The sequence below is a fragment of the Chiloscyllium plagiosum genome, unplaced genomic scaffold (assembly GCF_037043375.1).
Source record: "Chiloscyllium plagiosum isolate Xiang-an unplaced genomic scaffold, Cpla_swu_hap1 HiC_scaffold_28, whole genome shotgun sequence".
NCBI classification, from domain to species: Eukaryota; Metazoa; Chordata; class Chondrichthyes; order Orectolobiformes; family Hemiscylliidae; genus Chiloscyllium; species Chiloscyllium plagiosum.
Genome location: NW_028270166.1, coordinates 49,207,483 through 49,220,909, shown reverse-complemented (window position 1 = coordinate 49,220,909; position 13,427 = coordinate 49,207,483). Strand labels below are relative to the sequence as shown.

The 13,427-nt window shown below is 41.4% G+C and overlaps 1 protein-coding gene across 1 annotated transcript in view; it reads right to left on the bottom strand.

Annotated features, from left to right (window-relative positions):
• Positions 1–257: 257 nt before the first annotated feature.
• The window catches only part of LOC122565136 (mediator of RNA polymerase II transcription subunit 26), a 165,208-nt gene continuing 152,038 nt past the window's right edge, over positions 258–13,427 (bottom strand). Inside the window, exon 3 of the mRNA XM_043720800.2 lies at positions 258–3,303. Coding sequence (XP_043576735.2) covers positions 1,495–3,303 — 1,809 coding nt within the window. The 3' untranslated portion in view covers positions 258–1,494. The remainder of the gene's footprint in view (positions 3,304–13,427) is intronic.

The following is a 13,427-nucleotide window of genomic DNA, read 5'->3' as shown; positions in this document are numbered from 1 at the left end:
AGTTTGAAACCAGAACAAGGGAAATGCAACTCTAATCCAAACCATATCAAAGTAAACTATTGTGCTCATAACCATGGATGAATATACATGAATAGAGATCAGTGAAACAATCCACTTCTGAACTAAACTTAACGGATCATTTTACTTACAGCTTAAACATGCGATTTTGTACTAATCTCTAAGCCGTGCAATTGGTCAGACAATTAAAAGGGAAGCAAATTCACTGTCGATGTTTCTTTTTGAATAAAAGGCAACAGTTGTTTTGTGCAAATTTTTTTATTGTTTCCACATTTATATCACAACGTGTCCACTTAAAAGGACCAAATAGCAAAGTCATTCCTTCTGCATTGTGAGAAACACAGAAGTCTAATTTCTGTACATTCACTAAGGCTTCTTGTTTTTGCGGTTGTGTGGTAATGATGGATTCCATAAGGCAAACAATATCTAAAGGAATGGTAACAAGTATATCTCCAGCATACAAACAGATTCCTTTTGAAATTTTTTTGAATTTTTTTTTTAAATCAACTTCTCACAGTACAAAGTTGCAAACTAGTAGCACCCTCCTTTTTTTCCACTTTGGGATTTTGAGAAGTGAGAACGAATGTGGAGATCAAGCAAGAGAGCAAAGCAAAGAACAAAATTATCAAGTTAAAGTTTGAATTTTGACCGGTGGCAGGAAAAGAAAAAAAAAGCACAACCCAAATCTTTGACTTCCTAAAACAGCTTCTTTTTAAACAGTTTTCAACCTAGATTATGAATTCCCAAGGGTTTTATCTCCTGTTTAAGTAGAAGATGACAGTAACTCCCAACATGTGAAGACCTATGGAATGTTTGGTATGACATTGTACTGTGCAAATGTTCACAGCCTGTCATGATTTCTTATTTTAAAATTATGTCCCAAAGAAAAAGAGATGTGTGATGTAAATAAAAGAGAGATCTACAGTTTTTGCACATTTGTCTCACATATCTCATTGCCAAATTAAAGTTTTTTTTAAAAAAAGAAATCAAATCAAATAAATAGATGCATACTTTTTAAAGTAACATTATTCATTTTGTTTTGATGCCACATAAAGCTCCTGTACCTGCCCTAAGACCATATCCAGCCGACTGTAAAGTGCTGGATCCTTTAATAAGCCTCGATTCTCTCCCACCGACAAACCGCTCTATGCCAGGCTTGACGACCCCTGGTTATGACCTGTAATCTGTGTGGTGAGTTTCTTGTGTGACATAATCAACCACCCCGCACTTTTATTTACCGCGGAACCTTTTTTTGTGCTCCTTTCCCTCCTTTGCAATTTTGATTGAAACACTGATAGCAGCAAACTGCAGAAGAGAGGGGTTTGGGGTGGGGACCAACACAGATAGGCTGAGAAACAGAACCTTCAAACCTTAACCTGCATCTCAGAGGCTTTTGATCATTTCCAGTAAGTGGGAGCCACTTGTTTGCTGTCAGCTGACTTTAAACCTCAAAGCACGCCAAAAGGACATTATCACTCAGTCTAGACAGACGTATGGCAGTATGTGCAATTGTCCCTGATCACCATGAGGGTCCAAAGATATGCCCTGCGTCCAATCATACCATTTGCCGTGGTTGTCCATGCAACCGTTCACACCTGCCCAATGTTGTTGGTGTATTCGGTGAACATCAGAGTCTCTGATCTCCCTAGTGACCCCAGGAAGTTCTGAGGGAGAGTCAGTAGGGACTAATATATGGACCTCACGGACTTCTGTGCTAGTGCTATACCTGTGGCTTTCATGCTGTAGAAACTCAACAATATGACCGCCTGGTGGCTGGACTCCCGAGGATGAAAGAAGGCAGCTTTGCCGTGATAAGTATGACTGAATAATTTCATTTTTGGATAACTCCTTCCAGTTTGTTTGATCTAAAGTACTTTGCAAGTTTACCCTCTGTTCCTGTACAATTTCAGTGGTTCGATGAGGCTCAGGTAGAACTGGGCTTTCAGCCTGAGATGAATCCTTGTGTGTTAAAGGTTTGATCTGCCCTGTAGCAGGGTCAAATGTAATTCTACGCTCTTTCAATCGTACAGGTTTCACACTTTCATCAATAACTTGTCCATCTAAGTTCACTTGATAGTCTCTAGATCTGTACTTTTTCTTAGATGACTTTTTACTATCGCAGCCAAAAGAGGCACACTCACTGGAGGACAACTCTCCCATTGCTGCATCCAACTCATGACTGTGTAAGGATTCTCCAAGATGTGAAACTGATGAATTGGGGCTGAGGGGAGGATATGGGGAGTCCTGCTGCTGTAGTGTTGTTGAAGAATGGTGCTGCACTTGGTTTTCACCAACAGTCTCTAAATTAGATACTTGCCCCAGCCGATCGAACTGGTGTTCAGTCTCGGGTGGATGCAAGCCTTTTGCTTGGGTTGGTTGAGGTGGTGTTGTGGCTAGCTGCAATGCAGGCACAGGGGATGGTACCTGTACATTGTTCTTAGGTAAGTGAGATGTTGTCTTTTCTGAATCAGAAATTTCTTGAGCAGGTGTTCCTGTAAAGCTCTGAGATGGGCTAGATACGGAGCCTTTGGGTGCATATGTCATGGAGGGTTTCCATGTTGTTTCATGCTTAAGAGTTCTTGGGCTGAATGATTGACATCGGGGACTACTGGGTCGATAACGCACCCCAGTGTCATCTGTTTTGCCATGTTGCTGAAGAATAGCTGTCTTTAGTAATGAGGAAGTGCTTGGGTTTCTTACAAGTCCTGGAGAACTGGTATGAGGTTTCACAGCATTAACTGGTATCTTGCTGTGTTTGTCATTTTCATATGGGGTCTGGTGCTCTGGTCTGCTTTTGCCTGGGATGGTGTGTATAGTTGTGGATGTCATGTCTGGAGGACTTGGGAAATTTTCAGGACTGCCACGGATTCCGTTGGAAGGTGGTGGTGTGGAGTTCTGCAGCTGTTCATTAGCTTTTGGGACTTTGGACGGCGGCCCCTTTGTACCATCCCGAAGCTCTCCTTTCCTCTTCCGATTGCCCTGCTTGTCAGCAAGCAGAGAGAAGGAGTTATGCACGTCATTCTTGCTTTTCAGATCCAGGGCGGGCTTGCCTCCTCCAGCTCCAGTGCTGGTGGCCAAAGATGGCAAATCAAGCTTAAAGGCATGAGCTCCACCATTGGCTGAGCCAGGGGAAGTAGGCAACGCCCTGGGTACAGACTCAATTTGGCCAACTGGCTCGACCAGCAACTTTTGCCAACTCCGCAGAAGTTTTTTGGCGCGTTTTGCAAGTTCCTCATTCTTTGTTTTCTTCCGAACATCATTGATGAGCTTCCCGAGCCTCGTTTCCTGGAAAGATAAAGAATGGAATGTTAGATACACTGGTTTTAAATAACTTTGTAGACAGATGATTCTATCATCCCAATCCATAATCCCCATCTCTAACTTTTTTCCCCTAACCAGCCTTCCTAGCTTGCTGAATCAAGAATGGACAGTGTCAAATATCACATGGCACTTAAGCAACATTTGCAGCACAAGGTCTCAATAATGTGCAATCATTCAGCACCTTTAATGCAGAAAATATTCCAGTTTCAGAAGTTAATCAGGAAAATAGAAATCTAATCTGGTCAGCAAGTCCTTGTGGTTTATCTTAGTCTCTTAAATTTATCATATTCTGATCTTGAATTCTGGTATCCTCTTAATTTATCTACCTGTTCAAAGACATTAACATGTAAAAACCAAAAGAACTGCAGCTGCTGGAAATCAAAAGCATAAACAGAAACTGCTAGAAACACTCAGCAGGTCTGGCAGCATCTGTGGACACAAATCAGAGTTAATGATTCGGGTTGAGTGACCCTGCCTCAGAACTCAAGGGTGAGGAAGGGTCACTCAAGCTGAAACATGAACTCTGATTCCTCTCCACAGATGCTGCACTATCTGCTGAGTGTCTCCTGCAATTAATGTTCTTGTGACGATATCCCCGTAATCATTTTCTATTGAAAGATTAACACGTTTTACGTAAAACTTGACATGAACGGGAGGTTGGACACACGTTTGAGGGAATAAATGGTCATGATAATAGATTGAGGAGGAGGAAAGATGTGAAGAGGCACAAAGAATATTGTATGCAATGCTGGTCTCCCTCATATAGGAAGGATATTGTCAAATGCGAATGGGTTCAGCAAAGATTTACAAGGATGTTGCCAGGGCTTGAGCTAGGGAAGAAGCAGAATAGGCTGGGGTTGTTTTCCCAGGAGCATCAGAGGCTGAGGGGTGACCTTTCAAGGTTTTTAAAATAATGAGCAGAATGAATAGGATAAATAGACAAGGTATTTTCCCTGAGGTAGGGGAGTCCAGAACTACAGCATAAAGATTTGAGGTGGGGGGGGGGGGGGGGGGAAAGAGATTTAAAAGGGACCGAAGGGACAACTTTTTCACACAGTGGGCGGTGCATGGACGGAACAAGATGCCAGAGGAAGTGGTGGTGGCTGGTACAATTACAACATTTAGAGGGCAGTTGAATGGGTACATGAGTGGGAAGGGTTTAGAGGGATATGGGCCAAGTGCTGGCAAATGGGACTAGATTAATTTAAGGTATCTGGTTGGCATGGACGAATTGGACTGAAGGGTCTGTTTCTGTGCTGTACATCTCTATGACTTCAAGTAGAGCATGAACGCTCATATGGACTGGTTGTGCCTAGTAACTTGTTTCCGTGCCTCAATCAGTTCTCAATTAAAATTGTGGCGGTGCCCCTAAGGGTCCCCACTTCAAGTGGACCTTGGATTTCACGAGGTGGACCCGGGTTCGATTCCAGCCACAGGCGACTGTCTGTGTGGAGTTTGCACATTCTCTCGATGTCTGCATGGGTTTCCTCCGGGTGCTCCAGTTTCCTCCCACAATCCAAAGATGTGCAAGCCAGATGAATTGGCCATACTAAATTGCCCACAGTGATAGGGGTGAATATAGGGTAGGGGAATGGCTCTGGGTGGGTTACTCTTCAGAAGGTCGGTGTGGACTTGTTGGACTGAAGGGCCTGTTTCCGTACTGTAGGGAATCTATAAACTAATTTAACATTGCAGCTAGCATTAGGCTCACCCTGAGAAACCATTGTACAAGTTGAAATACTGTACTATCATGAATAGCACTGCACATTACCTGCTGAAACAACTTGCACAATAAAACATGACACAAAATAACTCATCTATACTTTTAGATTGACCAGGCTCCAGCGAGTGATAGAAGCACTGAGACTGAGACTATTTATACTAATCAATTTCAGTCACTAGGTGGAGCCCAAGACTTAATGTGAGCTCAGCTTGGGAAGAATCAGCCACGAGCTGAAAATGTGTTGCTGGAAAAGCGCAGCAGGTCAGGCAGCATCCAAGGAGCAGGAGAATCGACGTTTCGGGCATAAGCCCTTCTTCAGGAAGGGCTTTTCCAGCAACACATTCTCAGCTCTGATCTCCAGCATCTGCAGTCCTCACTTTCTCCTCGAAGAATCAGCCACGAGCAGACAAGACTTCGGGGCTAAAATAAGAGGAGGGTAGGAGTGGAGCGACATCAATCAAACAAAATTAAACAGAAACTTAATGTTAAATGGATATAAGGACGCATGATGTTAAACTGAAATAATGTTGTGCATCAAGATGAAGTGAATATTTGCGACCCTTTTCACATAATCCTACACACTTTGTTGCCATATTCAGCATCAATTGCATTTTTAGATGAGTGGAAATGTCCCAAGGTACCAGAGCAATGCTTTTGCGCTTTTGTGAAATAGCAAATTGCTATGGTGACACTAGATGATGTGTTGTTTTACACATTTTCATTTGTATAAGGGATTCTCACTTCAATGCTGAACAATTCTAATTCATGCTCCTGAAATTCATTTAGTTAAATGAAGTGTGTTCTGACAATCACTGCATACTTTATTTCAAATACAATAGAAAGCAGTGCAAATTAACAGTGTGATAGACAGGAAATGTGCAATAACATATAGCATGCATTGGTATTAACAGACATAGGAAGTCAATGCAAATCATCCACTGTAAATCAGACAGTAAAACAGTTGACTCTCCAGATACTTTTCAAGTGCCAAAGCCCACACAAAGCAGAAGACAATATTTAATGCATTTTCTCACTGTCTATTAAAAGGGGTTGAAACTCCATTGCTGAAAATTTTATAAAAGGCAGCACCCTCATCCCATGAATGAATAAAGAAAACAAATTCACAATTAACAAGCAGCAACTAATGGATACCATTCATCTTGAAGTGATGTTTTGATATTTTACTCCTCTGACTGAATTGCATAAAATGATTACATATCAAATGATAAGGAAACCCATCTTCACGGCTAACTTGTTCTGTTCATCATATAAATTAAATGACCAATGCCATTAAAAGCTAAGTACAAAAGATAATACAGTTAAGCTCTCTTTAACAATGTAGAGAGATTTCTGAACTACCAGAAATAACTGTTGCACACTATACACAAAGCAGTGCTGGCATAATTCTTCTCTATGATGACGAAAATGGTTTGTGAATTGTTGTGCGCCAGTTCTTTTTAAAGAAAACAGGAATAAAACAACAAAATGCAATGTATTGTGGAAGTCTGGCCACAAAATAAGATGAAGTGACAGTGTTATATACAAGTTGGTTAGAATGTTTATGACAGTCTATTGTTTATTTTTTGAAAAAAGCTATGGTGCAAATGGCTGCTTATTCTTTACTTTCTTTTAAAGAAAGATGTTTATATGTTAGGGTGCAGGTTCTCCAAATTGAGAGTTAAGCATTGACTTTAAAGATTCATGTGGTTTGCAACCTCATCTCTACAAAACAGTATTCTTGAGAAACTATTATTTGTAGGTATCTCTGGAAATCAAGATATGTGCTCCTTTATACTTTTAGCTTTTGATTATTGCCATCAGAATTCATAAGCTGGGAAATCCTTCGAGTTTCTCCCATTTTGCTGGTAATTTGCTAGATTTGTGATAGAACGTTTGCTTATGTATTGAAATAAGATACTGTGCAGTAGAAGCAGCACATGAAAAGCAGAAGCCTCCAAGCAACAACCACAGACAGTGTGGCAATGTAAGCAATTCCACTGACAGAAAGCGATAAAGCACTGTCTATGTGATAGGAGCGTTCCCACTGCAGGTGAACACATTGCTATAGCATGATCTATAGCTGGTCCACAGTAAGATAATTTAGGGCATGAACAAGGAATGATCAATCATTGGAGATGAAATATGTTTATTTACTGTGAACATCAAGATGCCATTATTAATTTATGGCTCCAAGCTGGTTATTAAATCTAAGCAGGACAATATGAAGTTTGCAGAAAGGTATGGAACACTGAACAGAGTAATTATTGAAACAGCTTTGTTTTCTTAAAAGAAAACAAATGTCTACTTACCTAATTTGTTTCAATAGATCATGACACCTTTGCTGGAGCAAATAACTCTCAACAGAGCTGCAGCATTTAAAAAGGCAACAAACTTCTCTATTTCTCAATGGAAGCAGGGATGGGGGGCTCATGTGCATTTCCAAAAAAAAATCATGCAAGAGGTAAAATTTCTTTGGATCGAGTGCAAATTTGGAGGAAGTAATTGTTGGGAGCCAATTGAATGCATGTGTGCAAACAGTCCAGTTACAGTGTATTTTTCTAAGACAATCAGTAGACTGCGTTTGGCCAGAAATGCTCAGTTTCAACTTCCAGCAGCTTTCAAATAGACATGGATTTTTTTAATTTCAAAAATATACTTTATAGAAAATAAATCTTTGATATGTGAACAGTTAATTAACCCCTCAGATCTATACTCTTTTTACTTACAGATGACAAAGTTAGTCTTTGATGTCCACCACATATATTTACAGACAACCTCTTGACCGTTAGCTTAAGTGACAGCGGGCCCCAAATACTGAATGGGCCCCCCTTATTCTTTAGCAAAGGGACCTTACACAGTGATCTTTGCCACTGTGCCTTGACGGCAGCTGCCCCAAGCTTTAGCGCGTCCCTTAGCATGTAATCCTGGACCTTGGAATGTGGCAGTTGCAACACTCAGTCGGGGACATGGACACAAAAGCTAAAAGCTAGAGTACGAGACATGTTATAAGACAGGAGCTAAAGTACAGCGGGGCTCTTAAAACATGGTCAAGAGGAAATTCTGCCAATGACTGGAGCCATATCTAATACACTAAATGGTTGCAAATGGTGGAAGTCAATAATTACAGCCCCAAGACATGGCTACCTGAGTTCCACAGGGCAGCACACGTGGTCAAACTGCTGTAACTTAATTGATTACTATAGCCTTGAGTCAAGGTGTTAACACAAAAACCAAGGGTGACTCTTGTGCGGTACAGAAATTGTTACACCATGGGAGGTGCTGTCTCCTGAATGTTATTAAACAGGCTGTCTGTGCTCTTAGGCAGACGTAAAAGAACCCACAACACTTTTCCACATACTGTAAGGGAATATTAGTTACAATCATCACAAAACGATGCTCTGGCAATTTTAATGTAACAGTGGTTACAGTTCAAAGTAATTTCATTTGGTTTCAGACACTTTTTGATAATGAAATGCACAACAGAAATTAATGTCTTTCTTCTGAATTACTATTAAATGTGCATTACTATCTTTTCTGATTATACTGGGGTTGTTTGTGGACTATTTCATCATATTAAACTCCATCTACAAATCCTGAAGTAATAAAATGAAATTTATCTGGCAGTACTTGGATAAAATTCAAGAGACAATAACATTTGCATTACAAGTGCCAGACATTGATTTTCTTGTTTAAGGTGGTAAACATCTTCAAAACCACCAGTGCCTGGACCACCACTATGAATATTTCTTTTAAATTTGGGCACTGGTCTCATTGGTACATGGAAATAACAGGCTCACCACTAATTCTTCAAAACATCCACATCTACACGACTTCCAGTTGCAAGTGAAGATGGGATACTTATCAGCTACCTTAATAGGATAATCAGAGCAGGATAGCAGATTGGACAGGGTTTTCTACTTAACTGTGCCTTGGCAAGATTAACTTCGTCTTCCTACATGACCAGTGCGGGACTGACTTTAGCTGCAGTCTAAACTATATACAGATATACTGCAGTGACATACCATGGCTACCTTCCAAAACCTTACAACACCATGACTTCTACCCTCTAGGAAGACAAATCTCTCCTAATTTTCTACCAATTCACCAGCTGAAAAAGAACATAATTTTAAAAATACTTGGTCAAATTCCTGGTTTTCTCTATTATAGACACGCATAAATACTGCCTGCTCTTCATTCTTCAAATGTGGGAGGATTAAAAAAAATCAAACACAATTAGTTCAGTATCTAAAACTTTAGTTATGACCAAGATGAAACGCTTAAGAAATTTTGTACACAGTGAAAAAAACACCAGAATCAGAATCAATGAAATCCTTTAAACAAGTGGTTAACTATCTGGGGAGAAAGTAGTATAAATAAAGTTAACTGGCGACTGCTTGAGAACTGGCTTCTGTGCTACAAATTTATGACTAAGAGAAATAGATTCCAACTGTATGCATTTCTTCTTCCCAAACCCTTTCATCCCAAATTATTATAGTGTTTCTGGTTTTTTGTCTCACTTTAACTGAAAATGTTTGGTGCATCTTCTCCAACTTTTGTTTCGCACGGTTGCACAATAAGCCCATAATACACAGGAGATGAAATTGGGCCATTCAGCCCATCAAGTTGCTCCACCATTCAATCATGACTGATAGTTGTCAAAGGTTACAGGGAGAAAGCGGGAGAATGATGTTGAGAAACCTAAGAACCTATCTCAGTCTTAAATATACTCAATGACCTGTTCTCTGGCTGAAGTTTCTCCTGATCACCATTCTAAAAGGCCATGCCCTCGGGTCCTAGTCTGTCCAACCAATGGAAACATCTTCCCAACATCTACTTGGTCCAGGCCATTCAGTACTCTGTATGCTTCAGATCAATTAGATCATGCTTCATCGTTCTAAACTCCATCAATTATGAACCCAGAGTCCTCATATGGTCCTCATGGCTTAAGCTTTTGATTCCTAGGACCATTCTTGTGAACCTCCTCTGAACATACTCCAGGCCCAGTACATTCTGCCAGAGGTATAGGGTCTAAAACTGCACCCAATACTCCAAATGTGGTCTGACCAGAGCCTTATGGAGTCTCAGAAGTACATCCTACTTTTATATTCAAGTCCTCTCAAAATAAATGCCATCATTGCATTTGCCTTCCTAACTACTGACTCAACCTGTTTATTTTGACAGAATCCTGGACTAGAACTCCCAAGTCTCTTCGCACTTCAGACTTCTGAATTTTCTCCCCATTTAGAAAATAGTCCATGCCTCTATTCTTCCTACCAAAGTGCATAACTCACACTTTCCCACACTGTACTCCATCTGCCAATCTCCTACCTGTCCAAATCCTTCTGCAGTATCTCAGTCTCTTCAATGCTACGGTTCTTCTACCTAACTTTGTTTCATCTGAGAACTTAGTCAGAACGCCCTCAGTTCCTTCATCTAAATCGTTAACATAAACAGTGAAAAGTTGTGGTCCCAAAACTGAGCCGTGCAGAACACCACTTGTCACTGGCTACCACCCTAAGGACCCTTTTATCCCCACTCTCTGCTTTCTTCCAGACAGCCATGCTTGTATCCACACTAGCACCTTGCCTCCATCACCTTATCTTACTCAGTAGCCTCCTGTACAGCACTTTGTCAAAGGCCTTCTTGAAGTCAAGGTAGATAACATCCATTGGCTCCTCTTCATCTAATCTGCTCATTACTTCAAAGGATTCTAGCAAACTTGTCAGGCTTGACCTCCCCTTGATGAATCCATGTTGATTTTGCCCTATTTTATCATATAATTCCAAGTATTCAGAAATCTCATCCTTCACAATGGATTCCAGGATCTTACCCACAACTGAGGTTAGGCTAACTGGTATATAATTTTGCGTCTTCTCCCTTACTCCTTTTTAAACAGGGATATCACGTTTTCCAATTTTTCAGCGATTTTCCAGTCCTTTGGGACCCTGATTCCAGCAATTCCTGAAAGATCACCACTAACGCCTGTGCTATCTCTTCAGCTATTTCCCCTTAGAACTGTGGGGTCTAGTCCATCTGGTCCAGGTGATCTATCCACCTTGAGACCATTCAGTTTTTCAAGCACCTTCTCCTTGGTGATGGCTACCATAATCAAATCTGCCCCCTCACTCTCAAACTTTTGGGATATTACTCGTGTCTTCCACCGCGAAGACGAATGCAAAGTAATTCTGTTCTTTAGACATTTCTTTATTTCCCACTATCTCTCCAGCATCATTTTCCAGTGACTCAATGTCCGCTTTTGCCTCTCTCATGCCCTTTATACATCGAAATAGACTCTTAGCCTTCCTTAATATTACTGGCAAGCTTACCCTCATATTTAATCTTCTCCCTCCTTATTTCTTTTATTGCCACCCTCTATTGGTCTTTGTAAGCTTCCCAATGCCCTTTGCCACATGACATGCTTTCTCTTTTGCTTTTATGCTATCGCTGACTTCCTTAGTCAGCCATGGTTGCATCATCCTACCTGTACCATACTACCTTTTTCTCAGGATGAATCTCTGCTGTGTCTTCTGAATTACTTCCATTGTCTTTCTTGCTAGGCTCCTCTCCCAATCAATTCTACCCAGCCCCTCCCTCATGCCTCCACATTGCCTTTATTCAGCTATAATACCAATACCTCTAATTCTATCTTCTCCCTTCCAAACTGCAGAGTAAATTCAATCATATTATGATCATTGCCTCCTAAGGGTTCCTTCTCCTTAAGCTCCCTTAGCCACATAGCACAACATTAAATCCAGTATTGCCTGTTCCTGAATGGGCTCCACCCCAAGCTGCTCCAAAAAACCACCTTGTAGACATTCCACAAATTCCTGTTCTTGCAATCCACTACCAATCTTGTTTTCCCTGTCCACCTGCACAATTAAATCCCCTATGATCACTGTAACTTTGCCTTTCCTACACATCTTTTATATCTCCTGTTGTATCTTGCGCCCCAGCTCCTTGACTACTGTCTGGAGGCCTGTACACAACTCCAACTATGGCTTTTTAAAAAATCTTTGTGGTTTCTCAATTCTACACCATCTGACCCTGCTTTGTTTCTTACTACTGATTTAATTTCATTTCTTACTAATAAGGTAACCCCAACCCCTCTGCCCACCTCCCTATCTTGTTGGTAGGATGTATATCCTTGCAGCCTAGTCTCTGTGGTGCCTAACCCGTCATACCTGCCAATTTCTTTCTGCGCCACAAGCTCATTTACCTTATTTCTTATACTGTGTAATTTCAGACATAACTTCAGTCCTGTACTAACCGTCCCTCTTCTCATTGCCATTCATTTGTCCAGTGTGCATCAAGTTTGTTGCTAACCCTTTCTATACACACTGTCTGTTCTGGAGATTTTGATAACCTCTCCCGAGTTTTGCGCTCTTACCTGCTCCTTTAATTCAGGTGTTCTAATCTCCCCTATAACTGAATCCTCCCCCCAACTATTTAGTTTAAAGTCCTGTTTACAGCCCTGGTTATGCGATTCGCTAGGAATCTGGTCCCAGCATGGTTCAGATGAAAACTGTCCCTTCCCCAGTACTGGTGCCAATGTCTCATGAATTCAAACCTATTTCTCTCCCAATCTTTGAGACACGCAATTACCTGCTTAATCTTATTGACCCTGTGCCAATTAACTCGTGGCTCAAGTAAGAGATTACCACCTTTCTGGTTCTGGTTTTTAAATTCAGCTCCTAGCCTTTCATACTCCCTTAGCAGAACCTCTGCCCTAGTTTCATCTATGTTGTTGTATCTACGTGGACCACGACCACTGAATCTTTGTCCTCCCACTCCAAATTCCTCCGCAGCACAGATGAGATACCCAAACCCAAGGCAGGCAACACCACCTCCGGAACTCTCAATCCTGATCACTGAGAACAATGTCTATGCCTCGAACTATACTATCCCCAATTACAACATATCTCTTCTCTCACCCTCCTACTTGGATGGCTCCCTGCACCACAGTGCTGTGGTCAGTTAGCTCATCTGCCCTGTAATCCCCATTCCTGTCCACAGGGAGCAAAGCTCTTGAACCTGTTGGACAAGGACAGGGGTTGAGGTTCCTGCAAGTCTACCTCTTGGATACTTCTACCTGCCTCACTCACAGCCACACCCTCCTGTCCCTGACCAGTGGCTGAATTCGAGTTAGTCGGTCTAAAGGGTGTGACTGTCTCCTGAAACACAGCATCCAGTGACCATCCCTGATGTGTCACAATGTTTGAAGCTCAGACTCCAGCTCATCGGCTCTGAGCCGGAGTTCTTCCAGTAACCAACATTTACTACAGACATGGTCGCTGGGAACCACAATGGGGTCCACCAGCTCCCACATCGTGCAGAAACAACTTGAATAATATGTGCAGCACCAATA